Source organism: Cetorhinus maximus, chromosome 26 (genome assembly GCF_964194155.1).
Source record: "Cetorhinus maximus chromosome 26, sCetMax3.hap1.1, whole genome shotgun sequence".
NCBI classification, from domain to species: domain Eukaryota; kingdom Metazoa; phylum Chordata; class Chondrichthyes; order Lamniformes; family Cetorhinidae; genus Cetorhinus; species Cetorhinus maximus.
In genome coordinates, this window is record NC_135904.1 from 15,483,111 (window position 1) to 15,501,347 (window position 18,237).

Sequence of the window (18,237 nt, forward strand, 5' to 3'; positions counted from 1 at the left end):
ATCAGCCATAGTCTTATTGAATGGCAGGGCAGGTTTGAAGGGCTGAATGGCCTACTCCTGCTCCTAAGCCCTGTGTTCCTGTGAGTGGCATTGTAGGTGTAAGGGTAAAGGATGGTGGGTGGGGTGCATGGGTTGGCATGAGTTGGCCTTAAGTTGGCTTGGGGGCTATAAAGGTGCATGTTGGGCGTGAGTAGAGGGCCAAAGGTTGGCATGAAGGGTATGGAGGTGATGGGGGGCATGAAATGGCATGGGTTGGCATGGATGGGAGGTCAGGGAGTGTGAGGGGTGTTTTTTGATTTATTCATTTTTTTTATATCTTTGACAAAACTCCCGAGCACCAAGTCCGTCTTTTTGCCCAGTCCACCTCTGCGCCTGACAGTCTCTAAACTCTTTCTGGGATTGCCTGCCACAGTCCACTTTTCATTGCCCCCACCCCAGACTGAACATCCAAACCTCTGGGGCACTTTTTCCCGGGCTGGATTTGCGGAGCTGGGAATTGTCCCGACTCTGTGCTCCTGACACGGGATCGAAATTCGGGCCTTACTTTCCACCCTAAAATGTAGGGATCACCAAATTTAAATGCTTTTGAATTGCACCTTATCAATACTGTAAAAGCTGTGCAGTTTATTTGAGCTTCTGTGTAAATCGATCCCCATTCAGACTGAGTTACTGATACAAGCTGTTTTGCAGGTATAGCATGATCAATGCAGTGAGTGTCGCCTGTGGATATGGCGTCCCGGACTGTCAAGAAATGGCACAAGCATTTTTCAGAAAATGGATGAATGATTCTACGGTTAATCCGTGAGTGTTTTGCATGAAAAGGGGAATATCAAAGTGGAGTTTGATAAAATGTAATGATCATAATGTAGAGATTCACGTAACAGGCTCAAATCCTCTGGTATCCAGAACGTTGGAGATGGGATGTAAGTTGGGAGATATGTGATGGGACCCTGCAGTTGTCCTGACGCACACAAATGCCCAGGAAGTTTAAACTTCCAATAGGCTGATTTCCACTGCTTGGGACCCTCTGCGGGAGTCTCTGAGTTGGGTCAGATATGTGGGACTTACCTTTTTTATTTCTTTCATGGGACATGGGAGTCTCTGGCTGGGCCAGCATTTATATTGCCCATCCTTAATTGCCCTTGAGAAGGTGGTGGTGAGCCTGGATACTTACCCAGGAAATGTATGCTGGTCGATACCTGGTTTAACCCAGAGATTAGCCATAGTATCTGAACTGAGCACCATAACCAATCACCCCCAACCCCCATCAATCCCCTCCAACCCATAACAATAGAGTCACAGAAAGTTTAAGGCACAGAAAGAGGCCACTCAGCCCACTGTGTCAGCGCCAATTGATAAACGACCCACCCAGCCTAATCCCACTTTCCAGCATTTGGTCCATAGCCCTGCAGGTTACAGCACTTGAGGTGCATGCCCAGACACCTTTTAAATGAGTTGAGGGTTTCTGCCTCTATTACCCTGCCAGGCAGTGAGTTCCAGACTCCCTCAACCCTCTGGATGAAAAATCTTTCCTCATCTCCCCTCTTACCTTTCTACCAATCACTTTAAATCTATGCCCCCTAGTCACTGACCTCTCTGCTGAAGTAAATAAGCCCTTCCCATCCACTCTATCCAGGCCCCTCACAATTTTGCACATCTCAATCAAATCTCCCCTCAGCCTCCTCTGTTCCAAGAAGAACAACCTCAGTCTATCCAATCTTTCCTCATAGCTGCAATTTTCCAGCCCAGGCAGCATCCTCGTAAATCTCCTCCAAACCCTCTCTAGTGCGATTCATTCTTTCTGTAATGAGGTGACCAAAACTGCACACAGTACTCAAGTTGTGACCTAACTAGTGTTTTATATAGTTCCAGCATAACCTCCCTGCACTTATATCCTGTACCTCAGCTAATAAATGAAAGGATTGCAAATGCCTTCTTAACCACCTTATCGACCTGTCCTGCTATCTTCAGGGATCTGTGGACATTCACTCTGAGGTCCCTCACTTCCTATACACCTCTCCGTATTCCCCCATTTATTGTGTAATCATTGCCTTGTCTGACCTCCCCAAATGTACCACTTCACACTTCTCTGGGTTGAATTCCATTTGTCACTTTTCTGCCCACCTGACCAGTCCATTGATATCTTCCTGCAGCCTACAGCAATCCTCCTCGTTATCAACCACACGGCCAATTTTTGTCATCTGCAAATTTCTTGATCATTCCCCCTACATTTACATCCAAATCATTAATATATACCAGAAAAAGCAGAGCACCCAGTACTGAGCCCTGTGGAACCCCACTGGGAACAGCCTTCCTGTGTCACAAAAACCCCTGTCAAAAATTACCCTTTGTTTCTTGCCAGTGAGGTAATTTTGTATCCAACTTGCTACATTCACTTGGATCCCATGGGCTCTTATTTTTTTAACCAGTCTGCCAAGTGTGGGATCTTGTTAAAAGCCTTGCTAAAATCCATGTAGACCACACCAACTGTGCTACCCTCATCAACCCTCCTTGTTACTTCTCAAAGAATTCAACCAAGTTAGTCAAACACAATCTTCCATTAACAAATCCATGCTGACTGTCCTTGATTAATCTGTTCCTTTCTAAGTGACAGTTTATCCTGTGTCTCAGAATTGATTCCAATAATTTGCCCACTACTGAGGTTAGACTGTCTGGTCTGTAATTATTCGGTCTATCCCTCACTCTCTTTTTAAACAAAGGTGCAACATTAGCAGACTCCAATCCTCTGGCACCTCACCTGTATCCAGTGAGGATTGGAAAATGATGGCCAGACCCTCCGCAATTTCCTCCCTGGCTTATTTTAACAGCCTGGGGCACATTTCTTCCAGCCCTGGTGATTTATCCACTTTCAAGGATCTAATCCTGTTAATACTTTCTCTCTCCCTGTGTTTATCACAACCAATACTTAACACTCCTCCTCCTTAACTACAATATCTGCATCGTTGCCCTCTTTTATGAAGAGAGATGCAAAGTATTCATTAAGAATCATGCCCACATCCTCTGCCTCCATAAAAGACCTTTTGATCTGTTATGGGTCTTACTCTTTCCTTAGTTATCCTCTTAATCTTAATATTTCGAAAAAACATCTTCGGGTTCTCCTTGATTTTGCCCTTCGACCTGACTTGTCCCCCCACCAACTCCCCTCCACCTGACTACTTCAAGACCCAACCCGACTACCCCTCCACTTAACTACCCCCACCTGACTACTCCAAGACCCAACCTGACTACCCCACCACTTAACTACCCCAAGACCCACTCACTCAGCCACTCATCCGATCACGAACCCACTCACTTACTGAAATACTTGAGACCTTTAAAAAGTTACCTGAATACAGCAGCTGCTGTTGTAGAAGTTGGGCATGTACTCAGTTTGTCATCTTTTATTGCACTCGCTGATCTTCTCCGTGGATGTCTGTACTGACCCTCTGCTTCAGCTGGGATTGAAAGCCTTGGCTGAAAAATCGCAAAAAGGTTGGGTGGCAGAGATCTTTGCAGGCAGCATCAACACTGATCATAATATCTAGGCCATTATGTTCTAGAAACCAAATTTTGATACCTGATATACCATAAATGTTATTTATTTTCTACTCTTTGCTATTTTTGTAACTTTATTTCTAATAAATAGCATTCCTGTGAATCTGAAGTCATCAGTTTATTGCAATGCAATAGCCTTGGGGGACGAGAAGCAGTGGGACTTTGCATGGGATGTATTGCAGAGTACTACAATAGCCACAGAAGCGGACAAGCTACGATCAGCCCTGGCCTGTACCGAACAGCCCTGGCTACTCAATCGGTAAGACAAGAAAAGGAACTGAAATCATTAAACAGATTCTGAGAGTGTTGAAAACCTCTCACCAACTCTGTCAGGGACATCACCCTAAAGGTTCTGGAGGGAAACAAATCCAAATTGAGAGTAATAGCGACTGCCACTCAGAGCTGCAAAGACATGTTGTAAAGTTTGAAAGTGCATTGTACGAACCTTTTGCCTGTTTACTTTGAGCAGAAGCAAACCAAGAAGTAGTGATTGGTGATGTGGGATTAAAAAGCCTGGAGGAGGATGAGAATGCTCAGGGAGGGTGGTTTTAGGAAAGAATATGTCATGTTCCATTCCATGAGTGCTCTGTCCAAGGGCAGGTCCTTGGCTAGTTGTCTGCTGATGCTTATGCCATGTTACAGGTTGTATACTTTATGTGTTCAGTTACCAACATGGAAATGGAAGCTTTGAGTTCAATCCCAAACAGACATTCCTGTCATCCTCAGCTTTGTGCACCCCCCCACCTCCCCCTCACCATACCCCCACTGCCACATTCCCGCCCTAGCTGCATTCTGGATAATAGCTGGCACAGTCACAACATGATGATGCCATTGGCTCCGCAATGTGATATTAGTGCCGGGTGTAGGCGGGGGGGGGGGGGGCTTGCACTGTCTGTTACCATGGCAACGCAATTATGGAGTGGATGGGCCAGAAGAGACCACAGTAGGTTTTAAATAATTACATCTCTTAGAACTCCTATTGGCCCCCACCTTACCTCACATACTGTAGCCCCTGGCCGACTGCCACCCCAACAAAGCCCCCACCGTTCTGAAATTCTGGCCCCGAGAAATGAACTTTGGGATGGATGTCTGCTGTGATTTTATTTGAACAATGTTCTAACGAGCTATACTGCAGTGTATCAGGAACTCATCACCATGTAAGAATTCTATTTATTTAATGTTTTCTTTCTTATATTGTAGATATCTTGAATATACTTTGGATAGCAGTAAGATTAGAAAGCAAGATGCCACAAAAACCATTGTTGCCATTGCCAGAAATGTGATCGGTCAAAGTCTGGCATGGGACTTTATCAGGGTAAAGTGGAAGCACATCTATCAGCAGTGAGTATCTGAAATTTCTAAACAATCAGTAAATTAATTAAAATCCTCTGTGTTGTGCAGGAATTCGAGTTCAGATCACATGGGAAATTACCCATCCCGAAGATCCATTTGATTTTTTTTTATTCTTTCAGGGGATGTGGGCATCGTTGGCTAAGCCAGCATGTATTGCCCATCCCTAATTGCCCTTGTGAAGGTGGTAGGTTTGGAAGGTGCTGTTAATGGAGCCTTGGTGAGCTGCTGTAATGCATCTTGTAGATGGTACACACACTGCTGCTACTGTGCGTCGGTGGTGGAGGGAGTGAATGTTGAAAGTGGTGGATGGGGTGCCAATCAAGTGGGCTGCTTTGCCCTGAATTGTTGGAATTACATTCATCCAGGCATGTATTATAATCCCTCTGCCATAAAAGGATTAATATTTGAAATATTTCATTGTTTAGATATGGTGGTGGATCATTTTCATTCTCGTCATTGATAAAGGGAGTGACAGAACGATTTTCTTCAGAATTTGAGCTGCAACAGGTTAGTGTTAACGTTGAGCATTCTATTGTTCTAGTCTTCCTCTCTCGCTTAACTTTAGACAGTTGTTCGATATAGTTCGACCACTCTCGCTTAACGGATAAAACTCACCTCTCCTTCAAAGCAGCTTTCGCATTTACCTAAGCCATTGATCGACCGGGTTCATTCAGTTAGTTTAGCTAGTTGCCATGTAAAGCTCGGTGTTGCTTAGATCATGTAACATTCGCACCTCCCATTACACTGTTGCAAATTAGAGCAGCGGCTTCGCTCCAGTAATCTGGGATCAATATTTATCCCACAATCACCATCACAGAAATAGATTATCCAGTCATTATAATATTGCTGTTTGTGGGAGCGTGTTTTGTACAAATCAGCTAAAATGTTTGCTGCATCGCAACATTTCAAAAGCACTTTATTGGTTGTGAAGCATTTTGGGATGTGATGGGATTGTAAAGGCACTATAGAAATGAAAGTCATTCTTTTAGCCCAGAGCCTCCCTTGGTCATTTTACTATTGTCAATCTTATAAACTCTATGGGCGGAATTGTCCCACATTTGCACTAAGTGCAGTAGCGGGTGTGAAAAACGGCATTTTGCCTGTCGGCCACGCTGTATCGTGTGCTTCCTGCCTCATTAATTATCCAGCCAGAGGGAACACGCCACAGCCAGAGGGAACACGCCATCTTGCTGGTGGGCAGCCTCTGAATCGCCCGTCATGCTGTTACCTCACCAGTTCCTCAGTCCCGGTGCCATATCTAAACTGCAACCGCGCGCACAGTTCTCGATACTTATAGTCCAGGACTGAAGGCATGGCCCTGAAGGCCAAGAAGATTTCAGTGCCCTGTCACTGGAATGCCAACAATCTCACCCCTCCGGGTTGGGAGGCGGTGGCAGAGGTGGTCAGTGCCAATTCTGCACAGAAGAGGTCGGCCATCCAGTGCAGAAAGAGGATGAATGATCTCATTGTGCCGCCAGGGTAAGGCAACCATCTCGTCACTCTAAACTCACACACTCTCAAGCCCATCACACATTCACTGGCACCTCACTCGCTGCCAGCTCAAGGGGCATCACCACTCACTCTCTCACACACACACCCTCACACCTCCATCTGACCTCAACTCCTCTGGAGGCTGCCTCCTCAGCCCTCACCATCTTGAGGCCACTTGCACAGATCAACATGTGTCCCCACACACACCCTGGGATACCCCCCTTCCGCAGTACAGCCCTCGCCCTGCAGCCTCTTCCCTTTCCTGAGGCCACTTCTCCCCTTCCCCAAGCAAGCCCTAGCCCTGCATCCCTGTGGGGGGGGATATGATTCCAGTGAGCAGGGCTTTTAATGAGATGGTAAAGTATTGAAATGAGGTTCCCGATGTGTGGTGACAGGAAACGCGGCCCGACATTGACGGGTGGAGTGGATGATTGCAAACTGGTTTCATGATGGCATAAAACTGAATTTTGGCCTTCTCGCCAAACTGTCTGGTCAGGCCCACCGCCAATGGGACCTGGCGATTCTGCCCTATGTTTAAATATTAGAGAAGGTTTAAGGACTACCAGAGATTATAAACCAATGAATGAAATTTCCTTTAACAGCCAGCAATTTAACTTAACACTTTAGATGAAATGAGCAGCTTGAGAATAAAAGTGTTTTACTACCTGAGAACAGAATGGGAAAAATTCAGCTGACTTTCATGTGGGAGTCAGAACATTTGATTGACTCTAAGACTGGTGATACAGAGCCATTTTAACTAAAAGCACTTCTGTAACTTGTACTTGAAATATCTGCAGAAATTTTCATCAAACTCTCACCATTTAAACAAATGAGCATAGGAACATGGCGGGTCTCTCAGCCCCACAAGCCTCCTCCAGTATTTAATTAAATTGGATCATGGTTGATCTGCACTTCAATGCCACATACCCGTCTTTGTGCTTTACCCAATATAAAATCTATATCTCTCAGCCTTGAAAATTCCATTCGACCCACCTGTTGAGAAAAGGGTTCCTGGTTTCCGCTACACTTTCTGAAACAAAATGCTTCCTTATTTCGTTACTGAATGAACCAGCTCAAATCTGTACTTGTTCTGGATCCTCACAGCAGAGGAAAACATTGTTCTTAATCCCTTATTATTGGGTGCATTAGTAAAGAGTTTAGATTACTGGGCCAGTAATCCATTATCTGCACCCCTAGATCACTATATTTGCACCCTGAGGGTTTCTTTGTATGTGCCATTAGATCTGAGTTGCTGTATTACATGTCATTGTCATAGGTAAGAATGAGGTTTCTCTGCACTTTAAAGTTTTTAAACCTGTGAAAACAAGATGAACGATGTCCTTCTCATTTCTTAGCATGTTCCAAAGTTATTAACAACTCTATTGAGGATTAAACTTTTCTGGAAGAATGCCACTATTGCATTAGGAATATGTCCATGATTAGTTTAATCAACCTGTGGTCATTCATTTGCTTTATTACTTTCATTCTTTACAGCTCGAGCAGTTTAAAAAAGATAACCAGGAGATTGGATTTGGTTCCGGGACTCGGGCACTTGAACAAGCTTTGGAGAATACCAAGGCAAATATCAAATGGGTTGCTAAAAACAAGGGACCTGTTAAAAAATGGTTTGAGGCAGCTTTGAATCCCCAAAATTCTAAACTCAACAGTCGCTTGTAAATAGAAAATCGCTTTGAAATGTGTTCCTAAATGCAACTGAGGCCAAGAATTTTCCAATGAGAAACATCAGCAGACCTGTTCTGTTGAGGAGAATGACTTATTAGTTATGCCAAAACAACAGAGGAAATAATTTCAAGCCATATTTGAGTAATGTTCCAGAAAATAAAGAACTCAAACCATAAATGCCGTGCAAGCCAATGCATTTCGAGCCATGTCATATCACTCCAAATTGTGCAATGCTGCAATTTCAAGACTGCCGACCATAACACATTAGTACATTCTGATTGAATGCTGGAGTGTAATATTTCTTTCCAAGTTGTTGCACATCACATCATACCAAACACAAGCTGAATAATACCAAAACTCATAGTGAGAGAGAGAGAATGGAAATGGACCTTAGGCAGTTTCTATAGTCGCAGCTCCCCATTGTTGCTATTGTTGCACTGTTGGACCCTTTACCCAATGACTTTGCCTGTTTTGTTGTACTGATGAGATGCTTTTCCTATGATTTTTGTGCCACTTCCTTTCAGTGTTGCATTATTTTTATTGCTTATTGGGAATTCCTAGTTTAAACATTTTCAGTTGTTCCATTCACAATGTCACATTTTGAAATTTATATTGTTTAAAGCAAAATATGAAATAGGCTTTAGAATAGATATCTTAGTGCTGTCAGGCCAGCCTTGGGAAATGGTTAACACTATTACACAGCAGGGAAATTGATCAATTAAATAATTGTCTTCATTTGAGGAGGGGAAAGTGTCACAAGTATATGATTTGAAATAATATGAAATAATCTGATGGATTAATTCAGCTTTGAAAAAATAACTCTTGGTACATAATTATTCCTTTTAAATCAATAACTTTGATTAATAGTTACATCCTTTGTTCTGTAGGTATGTCACTCATCAGTTCCAGGAAGGGTTCAAATAGCCAGTCATTTGATAATGCTTCTAAATAGCGCCTGAGACAGTAAAATAGTTAATCAAATTAATTTTGCTAAATTTAACAGCAGAAGTCTGCATCAAGAGAAAATAGCTCAGAGAGCTGCTGCCAGCAAAATGCTGCTGGTAAATAAAACAAAACTGATGCAAGGTCTTCCAGAGCTTAATAGATTCATTTTCCTGCATGATCTGGTCCAACAGCCTAAAACACGGCATTGGAACTAAAACCAAACTGCCAGAGAAATATTCCCAGAAAGATAATCATAATTAATTGCTGAGGTTTGCAACATATAAGTACGTTGTACAGGTTATTACAGCATTGTTCCATTAAACCTGAGCCCATCCTGTACCAGGCCCTGGCAATTTTACAACAGGGAATTAAAGAATTGAATGACAGTTACAACTTTATTGCAACATTGAGGGAACCCGCGGGAAACAGTTTAAGAGTGTAACTTGCATCTATAGCACAATCTGAAATGTTTATTGTGACGTTCTGAAATAAAAGTTGACATTGAAAATCATTCGAAAACATTGTGTTTAGTTAAATCTCACTTATTCACAATGAATGTTGGTATTTTGGAGGAAGGCTGAGGTTTTTTCATGGGGATTTTCCCCGTTTTGTCTAAATTGACTCAAAACAAATTGTTCCTATTGTTTTCTGAAAACCCTATATTGCTGAGTCAGTTTCTGAGCAGTACCATGGGAATCCTGTTGGAAAAAAAAACACCCAAAATCTTTCCACTTAATAGCACTTGATTTACCAGGTTTCTACTTTCAGCATTTCTGTTTTTATTTATGAGGATTTCCTGTTGATTTGCAGGAACACAATGGAAGGGACACACTGGTGCCTGAGAAGTTGGGTTTAGTGCCAGTGCGGTGGTCTTAGTGATGTAGGATGGGCGTTGGTTACAGTGCCACCTCATGTTTATTTTCAGTGTTTTGCTGCTCTCCATACTCAGTACTCTTTGCCTCCTTCCCTTACTCAGTTGGGGAGAGTTTGTGTACCTGAATGAGCGAAAGTATTCTTCTTTTCCTGGATGGAGCCCTGAGACCACCTGGCTACTGCTGGAGCTTCAATGGAATTTCCGGAGCAGTATGATTGCTGAAGAGTGGAAGAGCCAAATCCTGAGCCTTTGGCCCCGGTGCAGGCTGACCAGCTTTTTTAAAAGGTTGCACCGAAGTTTTCAAACAGTTCAGCTGCTCTCTCCCATTTTATACTGGGGTTTGCAGCAATGAGATGCATTGCCATAGAATGTGATGGAGGCAGATTCAATTGCAGCCTTCAAAGGGGAAATTACTTAACTGCTTGAAGCGAAAATATTTGCAGGACTACAGAGAGAGGGCTGGGGATATGGGACTAACTGAATTACTGTTACAGAGAGCTGGCTAAATGTCCTCCCATCTCTGCTGAAATCATCTTATGATTCTGAATACTCCATAACTTCCCATTTTCCCCAAACTAATCTGAATACCTGTCAATTCCCATTAAAATATGATTTATTCTTGCGATGTGGTTTTGGACACAAGTTCTATGGACCATTTTCTCATCTCCGTCTCCAAACTCGGCCTCTATAACTTTTAAATCCATTGCCACAGATATTTATGCAATTCTATTTGGAGGAATCAATCCCTCTGTGGGGAAAAGGTTTATCTTTATAGTCTTAATAATATTCTCATTTATCTAGTTTTATACTCACAGTCCCAAGTTAAATATCTCCCTTAATCTACATTGCGTATATTTTTCTTAAGATTTGCATTAAATTTTTTTTGAATTTTATTTTCACTAAACAAAATAACCATAGCTATTAAATTTTTAAAAGGAGTCTGACAGCAGAAATGATCTTGTGTGTTGTTCTGACAGAGTTTGACAGGGAAACAGCAGCAGCTGGTTTGAGGGTGGGTCGGGTCAGGGGGCAGTGTGGAGGTCGTTAAGTTAGAGGTGTAACCTCCATAGTAAACCCTAGTAATGAGGCAAGATGACTTACACTGTGCTCTAATTATCACAAGGTGATTAAACTCCAGGCTCAAATGCCAGATTTATGCTTTAGCTATTACTGTGTGTTAGATTGTAACAAATTAGTTTGTTAACTGCATATTGATGTTATGGATATAACCTCCTGTCTGTAGGCTGCTGCTGTAGAAATCCAGGGCAAACATGGGGGAGTTGATAACTACAGCAACACCAAATCTTTATTGCCTGCAAGCTTTATTACTGTGCAAAGATTGTAGCAACCTACAGACAGGAGATTATATCCACAATATCACATAAGATGTAATATGTGACTTTTATAAGAGTCATATTGAAATTCCGGCAGGGCCGGAGAGGAAAGTGAGGTTGAAGTTGGGTCAATAATTTGCAAGGATGGTGGGGTCAAGGATTTTTACCTTGAGGGGAGGTGACAATGGTAGTTTAGAAGCAAAGGGGGATTGCACCCGAAAAGAGAACCATTAACAATATCAGCTCAAAGCAGAACCAGGTAAGGAAGTTGGGTGGTAAGCAGCTCGTGATAGTCCTTGTGGTGCAGTTGGGTGATGACCCTGCCTCTGAGATATTTGAGACCAGAAGCACTGGGTTCAAGAGCAGCTCCAACAACAAACAAGTGGTTCGATACCATCCAGGACAAATCGTCTGCTTGATTGGTACCCAAATCTATAATTGCAAGAGAAAAGGGCAACAGGCACATTGGAAAACTGTCAACTCCAAATTCCCACACAAGCGCCATATGATCCTGACTTGGAAATAGATCATTGTTGCTGAGTCAAAATCCTGGAATTCCCTTTCTAATATCATTGCGCTCACCACACAGACCACAACAGTTCAAGAGGCAGCTTCTTGAGGGCAATTTGGGCTGGACATCATTGCTGCTCTTGACAGCAACTCCCAGTTCTCACGAATAAAAAAAGATCATTTGACCCAACTGGGATTTCCATCTCAGAAGACTCAAAAGTGCCTCATTCCAGTACCAAATTGCTTCTTAAACAATTCCATTGTTTTCATTATCGCAGCTGACATTACACATGAAGGATACACATCCACCTGCAGACACCAAGGCTGAAAATATCACTTCTGGACCCATTGTGTAGCGGGGGAGTCGCGCTGACTCCTGACTTTAGGCTTGTGCATGGGCCTGGATGCTGGATCCTGCCTTCTGCTGGGCATTCCCTGTGGGTCATTCCCTGTGGGTCACTCCCTGTGGGTCATTCACTGTGGGTCATTCCCTGTGGTACATTCCCTGTGGGTCATTCACTGGTACATTCCCTGTGGGTCACTCCCTGTGGTACATTCCCTGTGGGTCATTCACTGGTACATTCCCTGTGGGTCACTCCCTGTGGTACATTCCCTGTGGGTCATTCACTGGTACATTCCCTGTGGGTCATTCATTGGTACATTCCCTGTGGGTCATTCATTGGTACATTCCCTGTGGGTCATTCACTGGTACATTCCCTGTGGGTCATTCATTGGTACATTCCCTGTGGGTCACTCCCTGTGGTACATTCACTGTGGGTCACTCCCTGTGGTACATTCCCTGTGGGTCATTCACTGGTACATTCCCTGTGGGTCACTCCCTGTGGTACATTCCCTGTGGTACATTCACTGTGGCACATTCCCTGTGGTACATTCCCTGTGGGTCATTTCCTGTGGGTCACTCCCTGTGGGTCACTCCCTGTGGGTCACTCCCTGCCGCAGGCTTGGATGCTGGACCCTGCGGTTCCCGTGGTGGCTGTCGGCTGGGACAGGTGCAGCCCTGCCGGCTTCAGGGTTGGAGAGTGGTTTTAGCGGACTCACGAGGGCATGGCGCCAGTGCTATGGGTAGAGCCAGGGGGACACAAAGACTGAAGTGGGGCCAGCTCAGAACAGTACAGATCAGGGGGTGAGTTCCCAACATGTTTAAATTGTTTGTAACATTTTTTTATTTAAAATGTTTGATGCCAGTGAAATAGTCACAGACCTGGAACATTCATGTGTTCAGAATGCTTCTTCTTGTGTCACAAGTGATACGATTCCATGACCCATCCCTTACTGACACAATCACAGAACAGTTGCAGCACAGAAAGAGGCAATTCCATCCATTGTGCCTGCACCAGCTCTCCATAAGCACAATTCACCTAGTGCCATTCCCCGCCTTATCCATCTAACCCTGCCCATGCTTCCTTTTCACATAATTCACAGAATCACACAGTGAAGAGGCCCTTCAGCCCATCGAGTCTGCACCGACACGTGAGAAACACCTGACCTACTTACCTAATCCCATTTACCAGCATTTGGCCCATAGCCTTCAATGTTATGACGTGCCAAGTGCTCATCCAGGCACTTTTTAAAGGATGTGAGGCAACCTGCCTCCACCACCCTCCCAGGCAGCGCATTCCAGACCGTCACCACCCTCTGGGTAAAAAAGTTTTTCCTCACATCCCCCCTAAACCTCCTGCCCCTCACCTTGAACTTATGTCCCCTCGTGACTGACCCTTCAACTAAGGGGAACAGCTGCTCCCTATCCATCCTGTCCATGCCCCTCATAATCTTGTACGCCTCGATCAGGTCGCCCCTCAATCTTCTCTGCTCCAACGAAAACAACCCAAGTCTATCCAACCTCTCTTCATAACTTAAGTGTTTCATCCCAGGCAACATCCTGGTGAACCTCCTCTGCACCCCCTCCAATGCAATCACATCCTTCCTATAATGTGGCGACCAGAACTGCACATACTACTCCAGCTGTGGCTTCACCAAGGTTCTATACAACTCCAACATGATCTCCCTACTTTTGTAATCTAGGCCTTGATTGATAAAGGCAAGTGCCCCATCTGCCTTTTTCACCACCCCACTAACATGCCCCTCCGCCTTCAGAGATCTATGGACACACACGCCAAGGTCCCTTTGTTCCTCAGAACTTCCTAGTGTCATGCCATTCATTGAATACTTCCTTGTCAAATTACTCATTCCAAAGTGTATCACCTCACACTTTTCAGGGTTGAATTCCATCTGCCACTTATCTGCCCATTTGACCATCCCATCTATATCTTCCTGTAGCCCAAGACACTCAATCTCACTGTTAACCACCTGGCCAATCTTTGTGTCATCCGCAAACTTACTAATCCTACCCCCCACATAGTCATCTATATCGTTTATATAAATGACGAATAATAGGGGACCCAGCACAGATCCCTGTGGTACACCACTGGACACTGGCTTCCAGTCACTAAATCATCCTTCTGTCATCACCCTCTGTCTCCTACAACTAAGCCAATTTTGAATTCACCTTATTGAATTACCCTGTATCCCATGTGCGTTTGCCTTCTTTATAAGTCTCCCATGTGGGACCTTGCCAAAGGCTTTGCTGAAATCCATATAAACTACATCAACTGCACTACCCTCATCTACACACCTGGTCACCTCCTCAAAAAATTCAATCAAATTTGTTAGGCATGACCTCCCTCTGACAAAGCCATGCTGACTATCCCTGATCAAACCTTGCCTCTCCAAGTGGAGATAGATTCTCTCCTTCAGAATTTTCTCCAATAGTTTCCCTACCACTGACGTGAGGCTCACTGGCCTGTAGTTCCTTGGCTTATCTCTACAACCCTTCTTAAATAGCGGAACCACATTAGCTGTTCTCCAGTCCTCTGGCACCTCCCCTGTGGCCAGAGAGGAATTAAAAATTTGGGTCAGAGCCCCTACGATCTCCTCCCTTGCCTCCCTCAGCAGTCTGGGACACAAATCATCCAGACCTGGAGATTTGTCCACTTTTAAGCCTGCCAACACCTCCAATACCTTGTCACTCCCTATATCAATTTGCTCAAGAACCTCACAGTCCCTCTCCCCAAGTTCGATATCTTCATCCTCATTCTCTTGGGTGAAGACAGATGTGAAGTATTCGTTCAACACTCTACCGATGTCCTCTGGCTCCACCCATAGATTGCCCCCTTGGTCCCTACTCTTTCCCTGGTTATCCTCTTCCCATTGATATACTTATAGAATATCTTGGGATTTTCCCTTTTACCAGCCAGAGCTTTCTCACATCCCCTCTTTGCACTCCGAATTGCTTTCTTAAGCTCCACCCTGCACTGTCTGTACTCCACTAATGCCTCTTCTGAATTGCTTCCCTTGTACCTGCTAAAAGCCACTCTTTTCCTGCTCATCGTAACCTGAATATCTCTGGTCATCCATGGTTCTCTGGGCTTGTTACTCCTTCCTATCACCCTAGAGGGAACATGTTGAGCCTGTACCCTCCCCATTTCCTTTTTGAACACCCCCCACTGTTCCTCTGTAGATTTCCCCACAAGTAACTGTTCCTAGTCTACCTTGGCCAGATCCTGCCTTATTTTACTAAAATCCGCTCTCCACCAATCCAAAACATTTTTCTGCAACTTGTCTATTTCTTTGTCCATAATAATCTTAAATTGTACCATGTTGTGGTCGCTATCACTAAAATGCTCCCCCACTGCCACCTCAGCCACCTGTCCGGCTTCATTCCCCAGAATTAGGTCCAGCACTGCGCCGTCCCTTGTTGGGCCATCTACATATTGACCTAAAAATTTCTCCTGTACACATTTCAAGAAATCCACTCCATCTAAGCCCTTAACACTATGTCTATCCCAATTAATGTTGGGAAAGTTGAAATCACCTAATATAATTACCCTATTGTTGTTTTTACGCACCTCCACAAATTGTGCACATATTTGCTCCTCAATTTCCCACTATCTGGGGGTCTATAATAAACACCTAATAATGTGGCTGCCCCTTTTTTATTCCTAAGCTCTACCCACAAAGCTTCATTTGATGCCCCCTCCAAGATATCATCTCTCCTTACTGCAGTAACTGACTCCTTAACTAATAATGCAATGCCTCCTCCTCTTTTACCCCCTCCCCTGTCTAACCTGAAGATTCTATATCCGTGAAGCAGTCTGGGAAGAGCATCCTCTGCAGTCACTGTCGCCGTGAAGCAGTCTGGGAAGAGCGTCCTCTGCAGTCACTGTCGCCGTGAAGCAGTCTGGGAAGAGCGTCCTCTGCAGTCACCGTGAAGCAGTCTGGGAAGAGTGTCCTCTGCAGTCACCGTCACCGTGAAGCAGTCTGGGAAGAGTGTCCTCTACAGTCACCGTCGCCGGGAAGCAGTCTGGGAAGAGTGTCCTCTACAGTCACCGTCGCCGTGAAGCAGTCTGGGAAGAGTGTCCTCTGCAGTCACCGTCGCCGTGAAGCAGTCTGGGAAGAGTGTCCTCCGCAGTCACCGTCACCGTGAAGCAGTCTGGGAAGAGTGTCCTCCGCAGTCACCGTCGCCGGGAAGCAGTCTGGGAAGAGTGTCCTCTGCAGTCACCGTCACCGTGAAGCAGTCTGGGAAGAGTGTCCTCTGCAGTCACCGTCACCGTGAAGCAGTCTGGGAAGAGTGTCCTCTGCAGTCACCGTCACCGTGAAGCAGTCTGGGAAGAGTGTCCTCTGCAGTCACCGTGAAGCAGTCTGGGAAGAGTGTCCTCTACAGTCACCGTCGCTGTGAAGCAGTCTGGGAAGAGCGTCCTCTGCAGTCACCTTCCCCGTGAAGCAGTCTGGGAAGAGCGTCCTCTACAGTCACTGTCGCCGGGAAGCAGTCTGGGAAGAGTGTCCTCTACAGTCACCGTCGTTGTGAAGCAGTCTGGGAAGCGCGTCCTCTACAGTCACTGTCGCCGGGAAGCAGTCTGGGAAGAGCGTCCTCTGCAGTCACCGTCACCGTGAAGCAGTCTGGGAAGAGTGTCCTCTGCAGTCACCGTTGCTGTGAAGCAGTCTGGAAAGAGCGTTCTCTGCAGTCACTGTTGCCGAGTAAAAAAAGAACAAAAAGTGACATCACAGGAAAACCGTAAGTTAATTGGTTGGTAAGTAACTGCTAGTTTGAACTACTTATTCTAAGTGGATTTCAGATTCAAGGTGACTACTGGGTCCCAGGATCGGAGGTTTAACACTTCAGCTTCAACTCAGCAGAGAGAGTGAGTTCCAGCTGATTTTAAAAAGTGTATTTTGAATCTCTATTCTAACTTGCTTTCAGATTAAAGGTAAATAGGAGAAATATTTTACAGATTGATAAACTAAAGACCAGTAGGATATTTAAAAACAAATTGAAAAACTAGTTAAATAAGATAGAGATGCAGGGCCAGGCGATGTGTTGTAGCTGCATGAAGTGGGAGCTGGTGGACCCCATTGTGGTTCCTAGTGACCACATCTGTAGCAAATGTTGGTTGCTCGAGGAACTCCGGCTCAAAGTTGATGAGCTCGAGTCTGAGCTTTGGACACTGCGACACATCAGGGAGGGGGAGAGTTCCCTGGAAGCTGTGTTTCAGGAGACAGTCACACCCCTTAGATTAATGACCTTAAATTCGGCTAGTGGTCAGGGACAGGAGGGTGTGACTATGAGTGAGGCAGGTCGAGGGATCCAGGAAGTAGCACTGCAGGAGTCTCAGCCCTTGCCCTTATCCAAAAGGTTCGAGATTGTTGTTCCCTGTGTGGACGAGAGCGGGGACTATAGGGAGGATGAGCGAACTGACCATAGCACCGTGGTACAGGGAGCCATTCAAGCGGGGGGAGAAAACAGAAATGTAGTTGTAATCAGGGATAGTATAGTTAGGGGAATGTAGCCAGGATCGAGAGTTCTGAAGACCATGTTGCCTACCTGGTGCCAGGGTTAAGAATATCTCACCTGGGCTGCAGAGGAACTTGGAGTGGGAGGGGAAAGATCCAGTTGTCGTGGTCTATGTAGATACCAACGATTTATGTAGAATGAGGAAAGAGGTTCTGCTGAGGGAATACGAACAGCTAGAGGCTAAATTAAAAAGCAGAACCAAAAAGGTAATAATCTCCGGATTACTACCTGAGCCACGTGCTAATTGGCACGGGGTCAATAAGATTAAAGAGGTAAATGCGTGGTTCAAAGATTGGTGTGGGAGAAGTGGGTTCGAGTTCATGGGACATTGGCACCAGTACTGGGGAAAGAGGGAGCTATTCCATTCGGACGGGCTCCACTTGAATCCGGCTGGGACCAGTGTCCTGGCAAATCACATAACTAGGGTTGTAGGTAGGGCTTTAAACTAAATAGTGGGGGGAGGGTTCAGTCGCATGGAAATATAAAAAATCAAAGTTTAAGGAGAGGGTAAGAGTGCAGGTTAGTGACAAGGCTGATTGTTACCAAAAAGTGACAGTAAGGGACAGAGTGCGTGAACGCCATATTGCACCAAAGAATCATATAAGAATAGGGAAAATTGACAA

The 18,237-nt window shown here is 44.9% G+C and overlaps 1 protein-coding gene across 1 annotated transcript in view; it reads left to right on the plus strand.

Moving 5' to 3' along the window:
- LOC144668328 (aminopeptidase N-like) overlaps positions 1-9,535 on the plus strand; it is a 71,339-nt gene extending 61,804 nt beyond the window's left edge. Inside the window, exons 16-20 of the mRNA XM_078530215.1 lie at positions 691-801; positions 3,647-3,814; positions 4,756-4,896; positions 5,334-5,415; positions 7,894-9,535. Coding sequence (XP_078386341.1) covers positions 691-801; positions 3,647-3,814; positions 4,756-4,896; positions 5,334-5,415; positions 7,894-8,076 — 685 coding nt within the window. The 3' untranslated portion in view covers positions 8,077-9,535. The remainder of the gene's footprint in view (positions 1-690; positions 802-3,646; positions 3,815-4,755; positions 4,897-5,333; positions 5,416-7,893) is intronic.
- Positions 9,536-18,237: the final 8,702 nt, after the last annotated feature.